Genomic DNA, 22,384 nt, shown 5'->3' on the forward strand with positions numbered 1-22,384 from the left:
ATAGTATAGTATAGTATATGTTGTGCCTCGCCCGCCCTCCTTTCCTCAGCCGGGCCCCTCCCATCTCCTGCTATCTGAGCCAGAGACTGATAGTGAAGAAGAATGGCCTGGCATGCCTCCAGCCCCCAGCCCTGGCACCATGCCCAGACAGACTGAGCAAACAAACCTCCCTACAGCGTGTGAGCACACAGCCAGCCACGAGCTAGAATTGCCGGCAGCTGAGGATGAAAAGACACAGTGGACAGATCCCCGCTTCCAGAGAATGGAGAGGCGACGTCAGCAAAAGGAAGGGAGGGGCAGGCCTGGATAAGTGCTGAGTCATGGAGCCACACTCCATGGCCTATATAAAGGATCTGCTTTCTGGCATTCCTTGAGTCAGGCAAAGTCTCATCTGGTTGCTGAAGTCACACCTTGGATTCCTGCCTGCCCTGAGAACTCTGACAGGAATTTGGCAAAGCTGCAGAGGCTTCGTGGCCACGCTTGATACAGACTTTCCAGACCCGGCCGTCAGAGGAGGAGTGGGACACGACAATATAGTATAGTATAGTATAGTATAGTATAGTATAGTATAGTATAGTATAGTATAGTATAGTATAGTATAGTATAGTATAGTATAGTATAGTATAGTATAGTATAGTATAGTATAGTATAGTACAATACATTGCATTGCATTGCATTGCATTGCATTGCATTGCATTATTATCGTATCATATTATATTATTCGATCCTAGATAGAGGCTGATATTTCTCTTTCTGTGCACACTGAGAATATATTTGCTGAACAAAACTCCGCATTGGCAACAGGAAGAGCATCCGGCCCTTAAAACACTCTGCTACCTCCATTCCGTTGCCCAGACTCCACCCCGCAAGGGATTATGGGGCCGTTCAATGAAAATGATGATGATATTATATTATTCAATGCAAAATCTGTCACTCCTTTTCTATGCAGGGTACAACTATGATTTGTTTCCGGTTCTGCTATTCCCTGTGCACTCTGCCTTTTTAAGATTTTTTATTTATTTATCGACCTTGAGATGTGAAGCAACTGCAGCATGGAGATTGGAAGGCGGGACCGCCTAGGATAGAGGCCAACATTTGAAAATCAATTCTATTCGTTTGGCTAAGCCTCCGTTCTGGCCCCAGTGGGGCTGCTTTCACTAATCGCAAGAGATAATTACAGAACTAAACGGTGGGCAAATCTGTACAACCTCAAAGGCTTTTTGTTAACATCAAGGCTTGCAAAAAGGCCAAGAAAATAACCAAGCAATGAATCAACGATATTGAGCCACAATACTGGGATTCAGGAGCCACTGAGATCTGTCAAACACAGAGGGAAATTCAAAGGCTCCTTTCCAGCATTAAAGATTTACTCTCTTTTCCTTGTCATGAATAGATATCCTCCTTGTCTAGAGATCTTTCTAATGCTTTCCCCTGAGCAACCCCGGAGGGCAGATTCAGAAAAATGATTTTATTACTAAAATTATCCCTACTAAAAGGCACCTGTGCAGTTCAGGTGCCTTTAGAATCCATGGGCTATATTATTATTATTATTATTATTATTATTATTATTATTATTATTATTATTATTATTATTATTATTATTATTATTATTATTATTATTATTATTATTTAAATTTTTATACCGCCCTTCTCCCGAAGGACTCAGGGCGGTTTACAGGCAGATAAAATAAACAGTACTATTACAAAATAAATACTATTAAAATACCACTAAAAAACTTATTCAATTTGGCCGCAATTAAAATTTAGCAAATAATAAAACCCATTAAAAACCCATTAAAAACCCATTTAAAACCCCTTAAAAACCCACGAATTTAAAAACTAATCCAGTCCTGCGCAGATGAATAAATGTGTTTTAAGCTCGCGACGGAAGGTTCGGAGGTCCGGAAGTTGACGAAGTCCTGGGGGGAGTTCGTTCCAGAGGGTGGGAGCCCCCACAGAGAAGGCCCTTCCCCCGGGTGTCGCCAGACGACACTGTCTCGCTGACGGCACCCTGAGGAGTCCCTCTCTGTGAGAGCGCACGGGTCGGTGAGAGGTATCCGGTAGCAGTAGGCGGTCCCGTAAGTAACCCGGCCCTATGCCATGGAGCGCTTTGAAGATGTTCACCAAAACCTTGAAGCGCACCCGGAAGGCCACAGGCAGCCAGTGCAGTCTGCGCAGGATAGGTGTCACACGGGAGCCACGAAGGGCTCCCTCTATCACCCGCGCAGGGCTCCCTCTATCACTCTCTTAGCTATTCTATTCTATTCTATTCTTCATTCCAATATTCTATTCTATTCTATTCTATTCTATTCTATTCTTCATTCCAATTATTCTATTCTATTCTATTCTATTCTATTCTATTCTATTCTATTCTTCATTCCAATATTCTATTCTATTCTATTCTATTCTTCATTCCAATATTCTATTCTATTCTATTCTATTCTATTCTATTCTATTCTATTCTATTCTACTCTACTCTACTCTACTCTACTCTACTCTACTCCAATCTGGTTTAAGATTAAGATAGAGGGATGTGGTGGCTCAGTGAAAAAAGATGTTGAGCTTGTCGATCAAAAGGTCGGCAGTTCAGCCGTTCGAACCCCCTAGTGCTGTATAACAGAGTGAGCTCCCGTTACTTGTCCCAGCTTCTGCCAAACTAGCAGTTTGAAACCACATAAAAAATGCAAGTAGAAAAATAGGTACCACCTTTGGTGGGAAGGAAACAGCGTTCCGTGCGCCTTTGGCATTTAGTCATGCCAGCCACATGACCATGGAGACATCTTCAGACAGCACTGGCTCTTCAGCTTAGAAACGGAGATGAGCACTGCCCCCTAGAGTTGGGAACGACTAGCACATATGTATGAGGGGAACCTTTACACCTACCTTTTAAGATTAAGACAATTTCAACTGCATCTTTTTTTTAAAAAAAAAATCAAAACACAGGAGTCTTACATAAGTATACGTAAGCTGTGGTGGCACAGTGGTTAGAATGCTGTATTGCAGGCTAATTCTGCCCACTGCCAGAAGTTCGATCCTGACTGGCTCAAGGTTGACTCCGCCTCCCATCCTTCTGAGGTCAATAGAATGAGGACCTAGATTGTTGGGGGCAAGACGCTGACTCTGTAAACTGCTTAGAGAGGGCTGTAAAGCACTGTGAAGCTGTATATAAGTCTAAGTACTATTGCTATGCCTTCCTGCCTTCCTTCCCTCCCTCCCTCCTTCTCAGTGCTCCCTCTCAGTGATTAGAATGCAGTATTGCAGGCTAACTCTGCCCACTGCCAGGAGTTCGAGCCGACCAGCTCAAGATTGACTCAGCCTTCCATCCTTCTGAAGCAGGTAAAATGAGGACCCAGATTGTTGGGGGGCAAGAGGCTGACTCTGTAACCTGCTTAGAAAGGGCTGTAAAGAACTGTGACATGGTATATAAATCTAAGTGCTATTGCTATATAAGTACATATCAGAGGGGGCACATTCTATTGAAGAATCACGTTGCTCCCATATAACACCTATCCTGCGCGGCCTGCACTGGCTGCCGGTAACCTTCCGGGTGCAATTCAAGGTGTTAGTGCTCACCTTTAAAGCGCTCCATGGCTTAGGACCGGGCTATTTCCGAGACCGCCTTCTGCCACCGATAGCCTCCCAACGACCTGTGCGCTCCCACAGAGCGGGCCTGCTCCGGGTGCCATCAGCCAAACAGTGCCGGCTGGTGACCCCCAGGGGGAGAGCCTTCTCTGTGGCAGCACCGACCCTATGGAATGAGTTTCCTCCTGGGTTACGCCAACTTCCTGACCTCCGTACCTTCAAGCGGGAACTGAAGACTCTGCTAGTCAATCGGGCGGGACTAGCCTAAATATTATTTTAATTTTGATATTTTAGTTTAACTTAGTTTTAATTGATTTTAAATTGTATTAATCTATTTATGATTTTATAGTTTAGGGTTTTATATCGGTCATTTGACCGTTTTTAGTTTTAAATTGGCCAGTTAAATATTTCATTTTAAATGTATTTTAAATTTATTGTGTTCCTATGTGTTTTAATAAGGCTGTACACCGCCCTGAGTCCTTCGGGAGAAGGGCGGTCTAGAAATCTAATTAATAAATAAATAATAAATAAACAAGAAGACATGAATAAACAAATCAATGACAAAGAGAGCAATAAGCATCAGCAATAGAGAATACCAGTTTGGAGAAGGTTGTGGGCCAGCATGTGCTGAAATTTCGGTCTCTTTTTTGTATCAACTTCTTTATAACATTACCTTGAATGTAATGCTAAACCTTCTTTGTACCTCTGATATATTTTTAAAGAATCATTTTGAAAGCACCCAATCCATTGCAAAGAAGAATGTGCAGACTTAATCGATGAACTGTAAAAAATATAAACATTAATATTCTCTTAAAGTGGACGTTTTTTAAATATGAATATATATTTTTTATTGCCAACTCATGAAGAAGAGATTGAGCAGCCAATCTGGAACGGTATAAAGTCTCCTGCTCGAGCAGGGGGTTGGACTAGAAGACCTCCAAGGTCCCTTCTCACTCTGAGGTTCTATGTCTATATCTACCGTATTTCCCCAAAAATAAGACCTCTCCGGATAATAAACCCTTCCCAGAAAATAAACCCTTCCCAGAAAATAAGCCCTTCCCAGAAAATAAGCCCATGCGCAGCCGGTCCCCACCATTTCCTCTGGTCAGGATTAGGGAGGCAGAGCTAGAAATCATCTTGCTCCACGCACCCCAAAATAATAGGTAAAGGTAAAGGTTCCCCTCGCACATACGTGCTAGTCGTTGCTGACTCTAGGGGACGGTGCTCATCTCCGTCTCAAAGCCGAAGAGCCAGCGCTGTCCAAAGACGTTCTCCGCGGTCATGTGGCCAGCATGTGCTGAAATTTCGGTCTCTTTTTTGTATCAACTTCTTTATAACATTACCTTGAATGTAATGCTAAACCTTCTTTGTACCTCTGATATATTTTTAAAGAATCATTTTGAAAGCACCCAATCCATTGCAAAGAAGAATGTGCAGACTTAATCGATGAACTGTAAAAAATATAAACATTAATATTCTCTTAAAGTGGACGTTTTTTAAATATGAATATATATTTTTTATTGCCAACTCATGAAGAAGAGATTGAGCAGCCAATCTGGAACGGTATAAAGTCTCCTGCTCGAGCAGGGGGTTGGACTAGAAGACCTCCAAGGTCCCTTCTCACTCTGAGGTTCTATGTCTATATCTACCGTATTTCCCCAAAAATAAGACCTCTCCGGATAATAAACCCTTCCCAGAAAATAAACCCTTCCCAGAAAATAAGCCCTTCCCAGAAAATAAGCCCATGCGCAGCCGGTCCCCACCATTTCCTCTGGTCAGGATTAGGGAGGCAGAGCTAGAAATCATCTTGCTCCACGCACCCCAAAATAATAGGTAAAGGTAAAGGTTCCCCTCGCACATACGTGCTAGTCGTTGCTGACTCTAGGGGACGGTGCTCATCTCCGTCTCAAAGCCGAAGAGCCAGCGCTGTCCAAAGACGTTCTCCGCGGTCATGTGGCCAGCATGACTCAACGCCAAAGGCGCATGGAACGCTGTTCCCTTCCCACCAAAAGTGGTCCCTATTTTTTCCACTTGCATTTTTATGTGCTTTCGAAACTGCTAGGTTGGCAGAAGCTGGGACAAGTAACGGGAGCTCACCCGTTACATGGCAGCACTAGGGATTCGAACTGCCGAACTGCCGACCTTTCGATCGACAAGCTCAATGTCCTAGCCCCTGAGCCACCGCATCCCAAAATAATAAGATCTCCCCCAAAATAAGGCCAAGGGCTTATTTCGGGGTTCAAAAAAATATAAGACAGGGTCTTATTTGGAGGGAAATACAGTACATATGTGTGATCACAGGCTTACCGTGCATTTTCTTCAGAGTTTTGGTCATTTCTTGAAGCGTGTTTGTCACTTCTTGCAATGCTTCGGCCAGGATTTTGTCATCTGGATGAAGAAGTCCATCCACAGCCTTGGCAATAGCCTGCAGGAAACGAGAGAGCAGTGTTTAAATTTACATGCCATCCGATTCCCAGCAATTCTGAATTGTCTTTGCAGGAATCCATTGGCTTCATTATAGCTTTCCATTTTGCTGCTGACTTTATTATTATTATTATTTTTTAACGTGTTGAGTCATTTGACAGATCACCCAGAGAAATGTGTTTATGATCGTGTAGGCAGAATTCCACTTTGCTTGTCAAGCTTTCTATCGTGTGAGATGTAGCTGGATTCATATCCTTTAAACAAGAATGAAAGTTTGCTTTGTTCACAGAACATACTGTGCCTCCTCAACTTGTCAAGGTATTACATTAGAACAGGGGTGTCAAACTCAAGGCCCGGGGGCCTGGATCCGGCCCACAGGATGCTTAGATCTGGCCCACAAGGCTACCTTGGAAGCAGTGAAGGAGAGGCCTGTGATGCCTCTGTGGCTCAGACTGCTAATGCAGTCTGTTATTAACAGCAGCTGCCTGCAATTACTGCAGGTTCTAGTCCCACCAGGCCCAAGGTTGACTCAGCCTTCCATCCTTTATAAGGTAGGTAAAATGAGGACCCAGATTGTTGGGGGCAATAAGTTGACTTTGTATATAAATATACAAATAGAATGAAGACTATTGCTAACATAGTATAAGCCGCCCTGAGTCTTCGGAGAAAGGCGGGATATAAATGCAAATTTTAAAAAAATGGAGCTTGGGAGGGCTGCATCGGGGTGAAATTCAGCAGGTTCTGAAGAACCGGTAGCAGAAATTTTGAGTAGTTCAGAAAAACTGGAAAATACCACCTCTGGCTGGCCCCAGAGTGGGGTGGGAATGGAGATTTTGCAGTATCTTTCCCCTGGAGTGGGGAGAGTGGGAATTTTGAAGTATCCTTCCCCCTGGAGTGGGGAGGGAATGGGAATTTTGCAATATTCTTCCCCCTGGAGTGGGGAGGGAATGGAGATTTTGCAGTATCCTTCCCCCTGGAGTGGGGAGGGAATGGAGATTTTGCAGTATCTTTCCCCCAGGAGTGGGGAGGGAATGGGGATTTTGCAGTATCCTTCCCCTGAAGTGGGGAGGGAATGGGGATTTTGCAATATCCTTCCCCCTAGAGTGGGATGGGAATGGGGATTTTGCAGTATCCTTCCCCTGGAGGGGGGTGGGAATGGAGATTTTGCACAAGGAATTTGTCTTGGTGCATAAGCTCTCAGTGTACATAAAAGAAAAGATACCTTCATCAAGGTACAACACTTACAACACTTAATGTCATAGGGTACAAATGTAATACTTAATGATACAACACTTAATGATCGTCATCGGGTACAAATAAACAATCAGGAAACAATCAATATCAATATAAATCATAAGGATACCAGCAACAAGGTTACAGTCATACAGTCATAAGTGGAAGGAGATGGGTGATGGTTAATACAATGGTTAAACAACATCCCTCCCCAAAAATATTTATCCGCCTGCGCAGCCGGTCCCCGCCATTTCCTCTGGTTAGGGTTAGGGAGACAGAACTGGAAATCAGGTGAGATGGCAAGAGGAGCTCCACGTGCCCCAAACTAATAAGGCTTCCCTGAAAAATAAGGCCAAGTGCCTATTTCAGAGTTCAAAAAAATATAAGACAGGGTCTTATTTTCGGGGAAAACACATTAGAACTTAATGTGATGACGACGCTTGGTTGGATTCCCACCATCTTCTAAATTACAGGCCACCAGCTTGTTTTAGCCTAGTCTAGCTTGTTAGGTGACTTTGTCAGCATGTTTTCAGGTTAGCCAAAATGCTGGGGAATGCTCCCCTCGATCTCGCACAAAAACAACCGAAGCAAACATTGATCATTAATTTAGGAGAATAACCAGACCTTGAGTCCTGGCGCGGCAACTTTCTCAGCCATTAAACTGACCAGAATAAACCCGACTGTGCTTGTTCCACCAGGTAAGGTCACTATGGGCTCCAGATTCCTGGGAAGAGAACAAAACCAAAACCAGGAAAGGAAGTACGAGTGTGTATTAGTGCTTTCAAAGGAGGGGTTGTTTCTCCGAAAAAGCCCAAGGCGTACAAAACAATAAATCTTTAAGCGGCGCACAATTTCTTTTGTTGCTTCTGTTCACGGCTTGGCAAAAGTTGGAGAAGGCTTCAAAAAAAATCTTTGACAACATAGAAACCAATGTAGGTTTGTGACTTTCGTTGCTCGCTTTCCAAACTAAAATCTCTACTCACGCATGTGTATACCTTCTCAACTCAAAGTCTATTGGGCATGAGGAGGCTGGAGGTCCAGAAGGCTGGAGGCTGGAGGCAGGGCACCTACAGTAGTGGCCAAAATTGTGGGAACCTTTTGGGAAAAGTGTATTTTGGAGATTTGATGGCTAATAACACCACTTTTGGGGGGGGAGTTTCAAGATAATCCTATTCCACTGCTGGAATGGCCTGGGAATAGCCCAGACTTTCACCCAATTGAAAATCTATGGAGCCGACTAAAGAAACTGGTTAGTCAGAAGCGACCCAGCAATAAAACCCAGTTAATAGAAGCCACCGTTCAATCTTGGTTTCACATTAGAACAGCTGCAGAACTAAAAGACTTGGTTCACTCCATGGGAAGATGTTGTAAGGCCGTCATTCATGCTAAAGGTTACCCAACTAAGTATTAACTGACATGGGGATAATTTTTGTACATCTCATTTTTTTCTACGTGTTTCACTTTTCTTCTTTATACTGTAACTGCTATTCTAATAACAAATCCTTCATAAAAGTGATTGCATGACATTCTTGATTAAATTATCTTTCCATTGTTATATAATTTTATAGTACTACTCCCCCAAAAAAGTGGTGTTATTAGCTAGTTTTACAAAATACACTTTTCAAAAAAGGTTTCCACAATTTTGGCCACTACTGTAGACTACTTCACAATGCTTCATGGCCATCTCTAAGCGGTTTACAGAAACAGCCTATTGCCCCCAACAATCTGGGTCCTCATTTTACCAACCTCGGAAGGATAGAAGGCTGAGTCAACCTTGAGCTGGTCAGAATCGAACTGCCAAATTGCTGGCAGCCAGCAGTCAGCAGAAGTAGCCTGCAGTACTGCATTCTAACCACTGTGCCACCACGGCAAATTATCAAAGATAATTACCATAGTCATATAGTCAGCATGGCTATACGCTAAAGCCACACGGAATGCTGTTACCTTCCTATTGAAGTGGTGCCTTGCCTATTAATCTAATAGCATTTGCTTGCTTTCAAACTGCTAGGTGGGCAGGAGCTGGAGCAAGTAATGGGAGCTCACCCATTGCACAGAACTCAGGTCTCGAACCCAAGCTGTCAGCTCTACAGTTGACAATGTAGAGGCACTAATATACTGATATAGAGTCAACTCATTAATAAAGTTATACATGGGTAACATATACTAACAACACAACTTGGAAAGTGATTTCTTGGAGATATGGGGGTCCAGGTGGGATATTCTGGTGATCAAAATTAGTCCCATTAGTTAAGAGAATCCCATTTTCTATTATTTGCTGATCATTAATGATAAAACCTCTCACATTTTTTATTAAGATTTGGCCATCTGGCCAGTAAACAGCATCAAACATTTTCTAAGTGTTAAATGATATTCTGTCTTATTATTATAATTAGAGGCAGATAGAAAAACTTAGAAATTCTGTTTATATACAGCACCACAGAGCAAACAAAGAGTACAGTCACCATGTGCTTTACTGCTCAACTATTTTAATTGTAACAGGAAACAGGAACAAAAGAGCATAAAGTATAGAGCAGGGGTCTCCAACCTTGGCACCTTTAAGACTTGTGGACTTCAACTCCCAGAGCAAAGCTGGCTGGAGAATTCTGGGAGTTGAAGTCCACAAGTCTTAAAGTTGCCAAGGTTGGAGAGCCCTGGTATAGAGTATATACTATAGATCCAAACTTGTAAACCGTGCCATCTACTGGCTGAAGACTATTGTAGCTGTTGCATAAAAATACATTCCAACAATGAATTCCAACAAAAACAATATTGCATTTTGCCATATGATGTTTGGTCATTTCTAGCTGACCTTATATACAGTGGTCCAGAACCACTGAAGGCATATCTCAATTTTGCATTGCATTAGAATTCCAATCAAAAATCATAAGTCAAGGAAAAACAAAGCTACGTGAAATAAATAGCGTATTTGACAGCCTGGAAAGGAGGTGAGCAATTACTTGCTAAACAAACCATTTCTGGTAAGTTTGCCAGCAACTGTTTGGTGGAGAGAGATTATTCTCCCTAAATCTCAATTTTCTATTCCACAGGAGCATAACTGGCAAAAATAGGAGCTGCGAACAATGTAAACATAAGCTGTCTTCCTAAAAGTAGCAGCTGTTTGACTTCAGACAGCCTGAAAATTGACTCCAAAGTGATAACTAAATCAATCTTGTCCTTCAAAAAAGAAAGAAAGAAAGAAAGAAACGGGGATTCTTAAAGACTTACTCAATTTCCAGACGCCTTGGAGAAATTGAGGTAACATCCGCCAACATATTCAAGGAAGCAAAATCAAGAGATGAAATCAGTTTTTATTTTATTTTATTTGTCAATCATATATAAGATAACAGGTAAAAGTATAAACATAACTTGGAAATGTGAAAAGAGTAAGTAAAAAAGGAATATTAGGACAGGGACGGTAGGCACGAAGGTGCATTTATGTACGCCCCTTACAGACCTCTTAGGAATGGGGTGAGGTCAACAGTAGACAGTTTAAGCTTAAAGCTTTGGGGGTTTTGGGATGAGACCACAGAATCAGGTAGTGCATTCCAGGCATTGACCACTCTGTTGCTGAAGTCGTATTTTCTGCAATCGAGTTTGGAGCGGTTTACCTGGAGTTTGTATGGGATCAATTTTACCATTGGCTGGAAAAGAGATATAGATAAACTCATTAATAGTTATGTAAGAGAATGGTATAATTAGAATAGTGTATTTTGGGGGAAATGTTGTAATAGATTAAGTGTGAATGAAGACAGAAGAAACAACAAAAAGATAGAGAGAAAACACCGAGATGTCACATGGAAGGAATGACTGATGTATTATGTGTTTGTTTGTGTATAAAATAAAATGAAAAATTCAAAAAACAAACAAACCAACCCATGCAATAAACCTATACATTCATTTGAACCACTTGGATTCCCGATTTCCTGAGCTTGACGATTCTATGGCTCCAGCTACGATTGATCTCCAACTATTAAGCACAGATATCATTGTCAATAGATTTACCCCTGGGGATTTTTTTTCTTCCAGTTCATCAAGACAAAATCCGTGTGGACCAGGATCGGAGGCAGACCCAGCATTTCAGAGACTTCTCCAAAAGGGATGGCCAGGTTTCGTGGCAAGATCTGGAAGACAAGACCAGCAGGTCAACATCAGCTCTCCTGTTGTGTCCTCCCTCGCCTCCGTCTGAGTGATGGCTTAATTAGCCAGCACTATCAGCTCTGGCAGCAAAATAGCCAGCGTCTGTCAAGAGCCTCCATTATCTTCCACGACGCTGGTGAGTCACTCAGAAACAAACTTCAGCTCTTAATCAGTGGATTTGCCTGTTACAAAGAGACACAGCAGCTCTCTCTGCCTTTTATATCCTGTGGGGTGTGGCTGTATGACCCAGCACTTCCTAGGCCTGCCCCACCCCTGCTTCTGTTGTTCCCGCCTCTCCTGCCTACGAAACCTAGGGTCCAACCAAGCCTGATTGCCATCAGCTGGGTCTGAAGGCGTGGCCTGGGGGGAAGACTCAGGGGATGGAGGCCTCGTTATCTCTTCCACCTGGCCTGCTTCTGGCTCCTGGAGCTGAGCCAGGGAAGCCGGTGCTCCCGAGGTTCTGATGGCCCTTCCCCCTCACTGACCAAGTCACTTTCTGGCAGGAGGCCCGACTCGGGGGGCGCAGACACAACATCTCCTAACTGGGTTTCAGTAGAAGGGGGGGCATGTGCAGGGGGGGCACACGCATGTTCAGCGGGTGAAGCGTGTGCGGGAAGAGCCACGCACATGTGGGGGGAATGGGGCTAATGCACAGGGCCAGGCGCTCATTGTATTTTGGGGGGTTTGGGCACGTGTGCATTTGCATTTGCACGCTTTGGGCACTGGGTTCCGAAAAAGGTTAGCCACCACTGGACTAATACCTTGGGGACGTCTTTTTCACCTTCTTGCCAGACGTAGCCCATTGTGATGAAACTGAGGACCAGGTGGGCCAAATAAAGCTCTCGGTGGCCTTGGAGGTACTGGCAGCTTAGTAGAGGCATCTGTTGAAACAGAAAAGCGTTAAAGAAAAACAATATTGTTATTAATGGGACTCTCCACTCCTCCTCTCCCTCTCTCATAGAATGTAGAATAATACAGTTGGAAGGGACCTTGGAGGTCTTCTAGTTCAACCCACTGCCCGAGCAGGAGATCCTATACAGGATGATTAACTTTTTTGGAGCCGAGTGTTGTGTCTCGCCCGCTTTCACCGCAGCCGGGGCCTTCTTATCTGCTTCCGAATGCTGAGGAATGTCCTAGCATGCCTCCCGGCCCCAGCCCTGGCTCCATGCCCAGACAGGCCGAAGAAGAAGAAGTGCCTCCAGCCCCCAGCCCTGGCTCCATGCCCAGGCAAATGGAGCAACTAGACCCTTCCCCCTCCCCCACAGCATGTGCAGACTGGAGTGACCCTCGCTTCAGGAGAATTGATAGGCGGCGTCAACAGAAGGAAGGGAGGGGCAGGCCTGGATAAGTGCTGAGTCATGGAGCCACACCCCATGGCATATATAAAGGATCTGCTTTCTGGCATTCTCTGAGTCAGGCAAAGTCTAAACATATCTTGCTGAAGTCACTTTCTGGTCTCCTGCCTGCCTTGAGAACTTTGCTAGGACTTTGGCAGAGCTGCAGAGGCACGACTGATTCGGATTTCCCTGACCCGGTTGTCAGCGGAGGAGTGGGACACGACACCGAGTGCCCAAAGTGCGTGCGTGTGCATGAATGCACATGCGTGTGGCTGGACCCCCAAAATGCAATGCGAGCACCCCCGTGCATGCGCCCCACCCCCTGCACATGCACGGCAGAGACCTGAAGACCAGCTGGCCGGCAGGAGGCATGCGCACATGCAAGCTAAAGCTGGCCTGGGGTGACAGTTGGCGTGCCAGGTGACATGCCTCTGCATGCTACTTCCGACGAAGCTATCAATGTTGTTTTCCGGCAAAGAGCCCAAACATTATTGCTGGTCTTTTAAGCCTTATGGGAGGGGCCAATCATCTCTTGGCCCTACTTCCGAGTCGTCCTCTCTGCTTGAGCTGCTCTTGCCTTTTGGCAGCTCTTCTCATGTGTGCATTAGGAAGAGGCTCCTCCTGATCCTCTGCCTCACTATTGTCAGTCTCTGGAGGCTTCGGAGTCTGCACATCACTCCCCGATGGTCCTGGCCCCACCTCAGCCTCTGACACAGAGCCCTCATCTGGGCCTTCCCCAGCCTCCAGGACTGGCCCACGTTCCTCCTCAGCCTCATCGCTCTCCGACTCTGTTGCCAGCTCCGCAGGCTGCTGGCGGACCACAACACCTTTCCTTCCTTCCTTCCTTCCTTCCTTCCTTCCTTCCTTCCTTCCTTCCTTCCTTCCTTCCTGTCGTGTCCCACTCCTCCGCTGACGGCCGGATCAGTGAAATCCGAATCAGGCGTGCCTCTGCAGCTCTGCCAAAGTCCTAGCAAAGTCCTCAGGGCAGGCAGGAGATCAGAAAGTGAATTCAGCAAGATATGTTTAGACTTTGCCTGACTCAGAGAATGCCAGAAAGCAGGTCCTTTATATAGGCCATGGGGTGTGGCTCCATGACTCAGCACTTATCCAGGCCTGCCCCTCCCTTCCTTCTGTTGCCTCCGCCTATCAAGTCTTCTGACGCGAGGGTCACTCCAGTCGGCAGCTGTTGGCAATTGACCTCCCTCAGGCTCACATGCTGTGGAGGAGGGGGAGGGGTCTAGTTGCTCCGTTTGCCTGGGCATGGAGCCAGAGCTGGGGGCTGGAGATATTTCCTCCTCTTCAGCCTGTCTGGGCATGGAGCCAGGGCTGGGGCTGGGAGGCATACTAGAACATTCCTCCGTGTTCGGAAGCAGATAAGCAGGCCCCGGCTGTGGTGAGATGGGGCAAGACACAACACTTCCTTCCTTTCATTAAAGACTATTCCATTAAGAATAAATATATATAAAAGCAGTTTTTCATACCATCTGAACCCTTTTTAACATCATTGAATATTTGTTCGAGATCTCCAGTGGAATACACGTTCCGATCAATAAACTCATTCTATTTAACTTTGATAAGTTTCCCTTTTTCATTCCACCTGCAAAACTCCCATTCTTCTCCAGCGCATCACCACGCAACAGCTGAGAGCTAGGAAGCCACAACCTTGCGCGTTTAGCACTCGATTTCTGCAGCTTTGAGTGAAGATGTTGGTGGTGTAAATCAGCCATCATTCATGGAGCACTAGAAAGCAAACCCCTGATCACATCTCATTATCTAAAGTTTCCCTTAAGAACTGTTGAAAAGGGAAGAAACAAAAGATTGCTGCACAGGTAGTCCTCGACATAACAACAATTCATTTGTGATCGTTCAGATTTACAATAGCGCTGAAAAAAGTGAGTTAGGACTGTATTTCACATTGTGTTTCGAACTCCTGGCAGCGGGCAGAGTTAGCCTGCAATACTGCATTCTAATCACTGCGCCACCGTAGCTCCTGCACATGGCCTATTCAAACATGAATAACGTAACTTCAAATCTGGCTTGGTTATATGTGGCTCCCAGCTCAGCTACGTGGATCTGAGGGTTATTTTTCACACCATTAGGAATGACGCTATAAAAGAGTAATGAGGTATTGCTAGAATTTAGTTAGGGTTACCCCACTACTCAGTGGCTTAGTGTCTAAGACACTGAGCTTGTTGATCGAAAGGTCGACAGTTCAGCGGTTCGAATCCCTAGTGCCATGTAACGGGGTGAGCTCCTGTTCCTTGTCCCAGCTTCTGTCAACCTAGCAGTTCGAAAGCACGTAAAAAATGCAAGTAGAAAAATAGGGACCACCTTTGGTGGGAAGGGAACAACATTCCGTGCGCCTTTGGCATTGAGTCATGCCAGCCACATGACCACGGAGACGTCTTTGGACAGTGCTGGCTCTTCGGCTTTGAAACGGAGATGAGCACCGCCCCCTAGAGTCGGGAACGACTAGTACATATGTGCGAGGGGAACCTTTACCTTTTTATCCCACTACTTACTTCTCTCCACAAGGATGTAGTACCATTAAGGACTGATCATTGAATACGATTTATCCGCCAGCTACACATCTTACAAATGCTATTGCTATTGCTTCGCGAAAAGCAAGCTTCTAGTCCTTAGCACAGAAAAACCGAGAAGAAATGGGCAAGGGTTATGCGGTACCACACTGCCTTGTTTAAAGAAGGGTGTTTGCTGGAACTCTTACCCTTCATCATTTCTTCTCATCAATATTATTGATCACAATAATCCTAGATAATCTAGATCCTAGATTCTTGCTCTTTATATTAATTGTCACCAGTCTACTTTGAAAAGAGGGAATGTCAGAATTTGCAGAATTTTATTTGGTCAAAGAACACATTAAAAAAATTGGGGGAAAAGACTGGAAGCCTTAGATGCACTTTTTGATGAAAAAAACGAATTGAAGATTTATGGAATCGAAGGTTAAGCAAATGAGGGTTGAGGAGATTTGTTAAATATTTGTAAAATAAGGTTGTAACTATCTGTTGGAAAGAAGGTTGGAAACAGGGATGAAATCCAGCAGGTTCTGACAGGTTCTGGAGAACCGGTAGCGGAAATTTTGAGCAGTTCGGAGAATTAGCAAATACCACCTCTGGCTGAACTCAGAGTGGCTGGGAATGGAGATTTTGCACTATCCTTCCCCTGGAGTAAGATGGGAATTGAGATATTTTTTATTTTTTTTTTAGAATAGAATATAATTTTTTATTGGCCAAATGTGATTGGACACACAAGGAATTTGTCTTTGGTGCATATGCTCTCAGTGTACATAAAAGAAAAGATCAAGAATTCTAAGGTTTTGTAGTATCCTTCTCCTGCCCACCTACCAAGCCACACCCACCAAGCCACGCCCACAGAACCGGTAGTGAAAAAAATTGTATTTCACTACTGGTTGGAAATAGTTATAGGCTCCAACACTGGACGTTTTTAAGAAGAGATTGGACAACCATTTGTCTGAAGTGGTATATAGGGTTTCCTGCCTGGGCAGGGGGTTGGACTAGAAGACCTCCAAGGTCCCTTCCAACTCTGTTATTCTATATATTCTCTCCCTCTATATATATATATATTTCTTAAATTTGGTTTTCTTTCTCTTTTTTGCACCATTTTGTTTTTGTTACTTTCTCTTTTGTCTTCTGATGGGTCATTTTTTTACATGTAAATTACAGTATTACATATAAATAGAAAGCAGATTTTAAATATGCCATCTAAGCAACGTTATTTTCTCTTCTGTGGAACAAGTGCCATCTAGAGGAACTTTTGCAGCATTTCAGAGGAAAAAGCAGAAAGTTCACTATTCCAGGTGTATTTTTAAAGAATTCATGTTTTGTTTACCTTCCAAGCGGTTTGCAAAAATTTTGTTCTCTTCCTCTTTCTTTGTCCTGCCTCACACTTCAAAATCAAATATCTCCTGCTAAGTCATATTCTATTTTTAATCAACAAGACGAATACTGAGAGAATAAGCACATAAATGATCCAGGGCAGGGGTGGGTTTCAGCAGGTTCTGACCAGTTCTGGAGAACCGGTAGCGGAAATTTTGAGTAGTTCGGAGAATCGGTAGTAAAAATTCTGACTGGCTTCTCTCCCATCTATTCTCTGCCTCCCGAATCCCAGCTGATCGGGAGGAAATGGGGATTTTGCAGTATCCTTCCCCTGGAGTGGGGAGGGAATGGAGATTTTACAGTATCCTTCTCCTGCCACGCCCACCAGCAATGCCATGCCCACCAAGACACACCCACAGAACCGGCAGTAAAAAAATTTGAAACCCACCACCGGTCCAGGGTGTTTTAAAAAGTAAAAGCGACATCCCAACTCAAAGACAAGGCTGCTAGGAAAGCTAGCATTCACTCCTCCAGCACGCAATGAAGAAGGGAAATTGGCTTCCTAGAGCAGAGGTCTCCAACCTTGGCAGCTTTAAGATTTGTGCACATCAACTCTCAGAATTCCTCCGCCCGTTTTGCTCTGGGAGTTGAAGTCCACAAGTCTTAAAGCTGCCAAGGTTGGAGACCCCTGTCCTAGAGCAGAGGTCTTCAAACTTGGCAGCTTTAAGACTTGTGGACTTCAACTCCCAGAATTCTCCAGCCAGCTTAACTCAAGGAGTTGAAGTCCACAAGTCTTAAATCTGCCAAGTATGAAGACCTCTGTCCTAGAGCATCGAGAAGCACAACTAAACGTCATGTGTGAAAAGGAATTTCAGTACCTTTTTGACCTGGGAACGTAGTTGATGACTCTCGATCAAGTAAACCAACCTGTGACCAATCTCCATCCATGGACTGTAGAAAGGAGGAAGTTCTTTCTTAACAAGAGAGACCAAAAAAGAACTGTGATTATGTAAACTAAATGTACCTATGAATTATACTGATTAGGTTGGATATTGAGAACCCATGATCCTTAGTCATTGCAAGATTACAATTCCCAGCATTTAATGCCTACTGTGGTTTAGGATGTTGAGGAGGATAGTTCGGTGCAGTTTTTCTACCCTTTTATTGGAAAAAATCTCTAAAAGGAATTATCATCCCCAAAGTGGAGAAATTGAGAATTTGGAATTCTCCAATAGTTGCTAATTCCCAACTGTACCAGCTAGAAAGACCAGTAGCATTGGCAAGTGAAGTTATCCAATCACTAGATATAATTAGATAAAAAGGGCCTCTGGTGGCTCAGACTGCTAAGAAAGTCTGTTATTAACACAGTTGCTTGCAATTACTGCAGGTTCAAGTCCCACCAGGCCCAAGGTTGACTCAGCCTTCCATCCTTTATAAGGTAGGTAAAATGAGGACCCAGATTGTTGGGGGCAATAAGTTGACTTTGTATATAATATACAAATGGATAAAGACTATTGTTTAACATAGTGTAAGCCGCCCTGAGTCTTCGGAGAAGGGCGGGATATAAATGCAAATTTAAAAAAAATATCCATGAAGGACATGATTGATCACCACATTGTCCGAAGCAACTGTTGGGCTCCACTTCATATCTGATGGATTGCAATCCATTCACTAGATCATATCTAATCAGAAAGAACCAGAATCATTTGATCTGTTTACTTCTCTACTTGAGAAACAACAAGTAACCTTTGTGGTCAACTAGAACTTTGAGAGCACCCAAAACATGTCAGAGTATGAATATTCATAGACTGGAATAGGCATAGCAACAGATCAGCCAATGGGGACTGTTTGGATAGACATGGTAGCAGATCAGCCAATGGGGACTGTTTGGAAACTGAAACATGGTATTTGTTTGTATGGGGCCATAAGAGACAGTTTGGAGCCTGGGCGTGGCTTAGACTTGCTGAAGTGTATATAAGAGTTGGTTTGGCCTCTGTAATATTTGCCTCTATACAATATATTAATGTACAGAGGTACTTGGGAATGACTTGCTTCTATGAATATTGCTTCTGTGAGATCCTGATTTTGTATGCTGACTTCTGATGAATGGCATTGCATATAAGACATTTTCTTATAGATTTTTTTTTTATTGGCCAAGTGTGATTGGACACACAAGGAATTTGTCTTGGTGCATAGGCTCTCAGTGTACATAAAAGACAAGACACCTTCATCAAGGTACAACACTTACAACACTTAATGATAGTCCTAGGGTACAAATTTAACACTTAATGATACAACACTTAATGATAGTCATAGGCTACAAATAAGCAATCAGGAAACAATCAATATCAGTATAATTATGTAGATGAATCCTGCAGAATTATTTAATTGTGTGTCCGATTGTATGTTGCTGCAACAAACTTTGACAAAACAGGGTGACAAACCACATTATCATGGAAAGGGCTTATCATGGAAATTATTATCATGGAAAGGGCAGAGTTCTTAACTTAGAACTCCGCCGACTCCGACAAGACCTGTGTTTAACACACACAATCATCTATTGCAATATCCTTCCTGTAAAAGACTACTTCATCTTCAATCGCAATAATACAAGAGCAAACAATAGATTCAAACTTAATGTTAACCGCTTCAATCTTGATTGCAGAAAATGTGACTTCTGTAACAGAGTTGTTAACGCTTGGAACGCACTACCTGACTCTGTGGTCTCTTCTCAAAATCCCAAAAACTTCAACCAAAAACTGTCTACTATTGACCTCACCCCATTCCTAAGAGGACTATAAGGGGCGTGCATAAGAGCATAAGAGTGTCTTATTGTTCCTGTCTTATTGTTCCCTTTTGTTATATCAAATTAATATAGTTGTTGCATACTTTTGCTTATATATTATGTTTGTGTATACTGTTGTGACAAAATAAAAAAAAATGGCTACCTCGCTGCTGTGGCCAGTTATAAACCATCTAATCATTTGGACTGACTGGTTAAAGCAGAAACATCTACAAAAAGAACAGGGTGTGTTTTTACTGTAACAAAAGCACGCAGCCAGAAATTCTCAGTTCTTCCAGCTTCTTGGCTACCTCGGTATTTAATACATCCTGATCCGCTGAGGACTTTCCTTGGAAAAGAGACAACCTGCTATCTTAATTACATTCTGACAAGTGATGGGAAACAAATCTTCTTGTGATATAACTCTTTGCTGGAGACGATCAAATAGAAAAGGTTGGAGAAAAGTTAGGAAGTTTCTGGCTTTGGATTCTCCTTGCCCAGTTTTTCATTCTCGGGATGGTCGTCATTGCTTTGAATTTGTTGCGTGTATCTTACGATTTAAAATGTCTACTTAGTACCCTAGTATGATTTATGTTGATTGCTTACTTAGTATCCTACAGTAGTGGCCAAAATTGTGGAAACCTTTTGGGGAAAGTGTATTTTCTAAAACTAGCTAATAACACCACTTTTTTTTTTTTTTTGAATAGTACCATAAAATTACATATATCAATGGAAAGATAATCTAATCAAGAATGTAATGCAGTAACTTTTAGGAAGGATTTGCTATTAGAATAGCAGTTGCAGTATAAAGAAGAAAAGTGAAACATGTAGAAAAAATGAGATATATAAAAATTATCACCATAGAAAAAACAAGATATACAAAAATTATCCCCATGTCAGTTAATACTTAGTTGGGGAACCTTTAGCATGAATGACGGCCTTACAGCGTCTTCTCATGGAGCGAACCAAGTCTTTCAGTTCTGCAGCTGTTATCATGTGAAACCAGGATTGAATGGTTGCTTCTATTAACTGGGTTTTATTGCTGGGTTGCTTCTGACTAACAAGTTTCTTTAGTCGGCTCCATAGATTTTCAATCTATGACGGTCTGGGCTATTCCCAGGCCATTCCAGCAGTGGAATATGATTATCTTGAAACTCCAAAAAAAAAAGTAGTGTTATTAGCCATCAAACCTCAAAAATACACTTTTCTCAAAAGGTTTCCACAATTTTGGCCACTACTGTATGACTATCATTAAATGTTGAATCATATGATTTACAACGAATGTATTTTTACAATGATGGTGATGATGATTTATCATTTAATGCTTGCATGTACATTGAGACTTTATGCACTGGAGACAAATTCCTTGTGGGTCCAATCACACTCAAATGGCACAACACAGCTTCTCCCTAGGACTAGAACTGGATCACTAAGGAAAAGTGCACAGCTTCTTGAAAGCTTCTAAGGATGAAGCTTCCACAACTTCTGAAGGCAACTTCTGTTCCATTGGTTGATTGTTCTCACGATCAGGAAATTTCTCCTTATTTCCAGGTTGAATCTCTCCTTGAGCAGTTTCCATCCATTGTTCCTTGTCCGGCCTTCAGGTGCTTTGGAAAATAGCTTGACCCCCTCTTCTCTGTGACAGCCCCTCAAATATTGGAAGATGCTATCATGTTTCCCCTGGTCCTTTTCTTCACTAGACTAGCTATGCCCAGTTCCTGTATCTTCTTCATATGTCTTGCTTGCTCTTCTCTGCACTTTTTCCAGAGTCTCAACTCTCAACAAGAGATATAGCAAAAGGACACATCAAAGGGCCGCGGTGTGCCTCAGGCTGTAAGAAGCCTGTTATTAAACACAGCTGCCTGCAATTACTGCAGGCTTAAGTCCCACCAGGCCCAAGGTTGACTCAGCCTTCCATCCTTTATAAGGTAGGTAAAATGAGGACCCAGATTGTTGGGGGGGGCAATAAGTTGACTTTGTATATAAATATACAAATAGAATGAGACTATTGCCTTACACAATGTAAGCCGCCCTGAGTCTCCGGAGAAGGGCGGGATATAAATGTAAATTTTTTAAAAAAAAGAGTTTGGGGAATATGTTCATAATTGACATCAAGGTAACTGATTTTATTTATTCATTCATCTAATTTATATAGCCACCTAATAAGCTACTCTGGGCAATGTACTACTATGTAAAGCAGACTTAATTCTCATTTACATTATATCAATTATATATATATATATATATTCTAGCTTCAATCATCCTCTCTCCTTAGATCTTTTGCCCCAAAAGATTAAGCATGATTAAAGACATTTGAGTGCTATCAATGGGGGGGAGGGAAATGATCCATGAAAAAGCAGCTTTCTTCTCCCAGCAAAACTTATCTTATGAAATTCCACAGATCACTACCACAATGGAATGGTATCTTCAAATGTCTATTCATTCAGGGACAGAAGTCATTTATTGTCTGTCCTTCTTAGCTTGGGGAGAAAATTATTCTCACATTTCTTGGTATCTGACTCCATTCGCCATTCTCATTCTTACAGCTGTGTAAGGGTATCAGAACAAAGACAATCCTCCTCTTCCTCCAAATGCAGACAGAGATAAAGATCCAAGAGAGGAATTTGGGAGGCAAGTCAAAAAAACAACAACAACAATGCATAGCAATTAAAGTATTGAAGCGGACAAGAGATGATGGATAGATGATTTCTCTCTTCTGTTGTTCTGATTTGCTTTTCTTTTTCTCCCTCTTTCTTTTCTTTTTTAGGTAGGTGACATGACTAGAAGTTAGGCAGGATAGAAAGAAAATGTCTTTTAATAAAGGGTGACATGATTAAAAGTTAGAATAAGTGATAGAAATAAGAGAAGGGGGAATATTAGTGTATACACTTGTATATAATAAAATAAAAGTAGTAACCAGAGAAAACCTGGTATAATTGAACAATGACAGATTGCAAATTGATATAAATGTGTGCCATTATTAGAAATACACAAGTTGGCTGAATGTAATAACTATGATTAATTCTACTGGT

General features: G+C 42.8%; 1 protein-coding gene across 1 annotated transcript in view; it reads right to left on the reverse strand.

Moving 5' to 3' along the window:
• Nucleotides 1–22,384, reverse strand: part of IDO2 (indoleamine 2,3-dioxygenase 2) — a 36,995-nt gene that overhangs the window by 14,194 nt on the left and 417 nt on the right. Inside the window, exons 2-7 of the mRNA XM_058194682.1 lie at nt 17,449–17,544; nt 12,138–12,257; nt 11,242–11,360; nt 10,465–10,479; nt 7,864–7,963; nt 5,890–6,007 (exon numbers count right to left, since the gene is read on the reverse strand). Of these exons, the coding sequence (XP_058050665.1) occupies nt 5,890–6,007; nt 7,864–7,963; nt 10,465–10,479; nt 11,242–11,360; nt 12,138–12,257; nt 17,449–17,544 (568 nt within the window). The remainder of the gene's footprint in view (nt 1–5,889; nt 6,008–7,863; nt 7,964–10,464; nt 10,480–11,241; nt 11,361–12,137; nt 12,258–17,448; nt 17,545–22,384) is intronic.

Source organism: Ahaetulla prasina, chromosome 9 (assembly GCF_028640845.1).
Source record: "Ahaetulla prasina isolate Xishuangbanna chromosome 9, ASM2864084v1, whole genome shotgun sequence".
Lineage (NCBI taxonomy): Eukaryota > Metazoa > Chordata > Lepidosauria > Squamata > Colubridae > Ahaetulla > Ahaetulla prasina.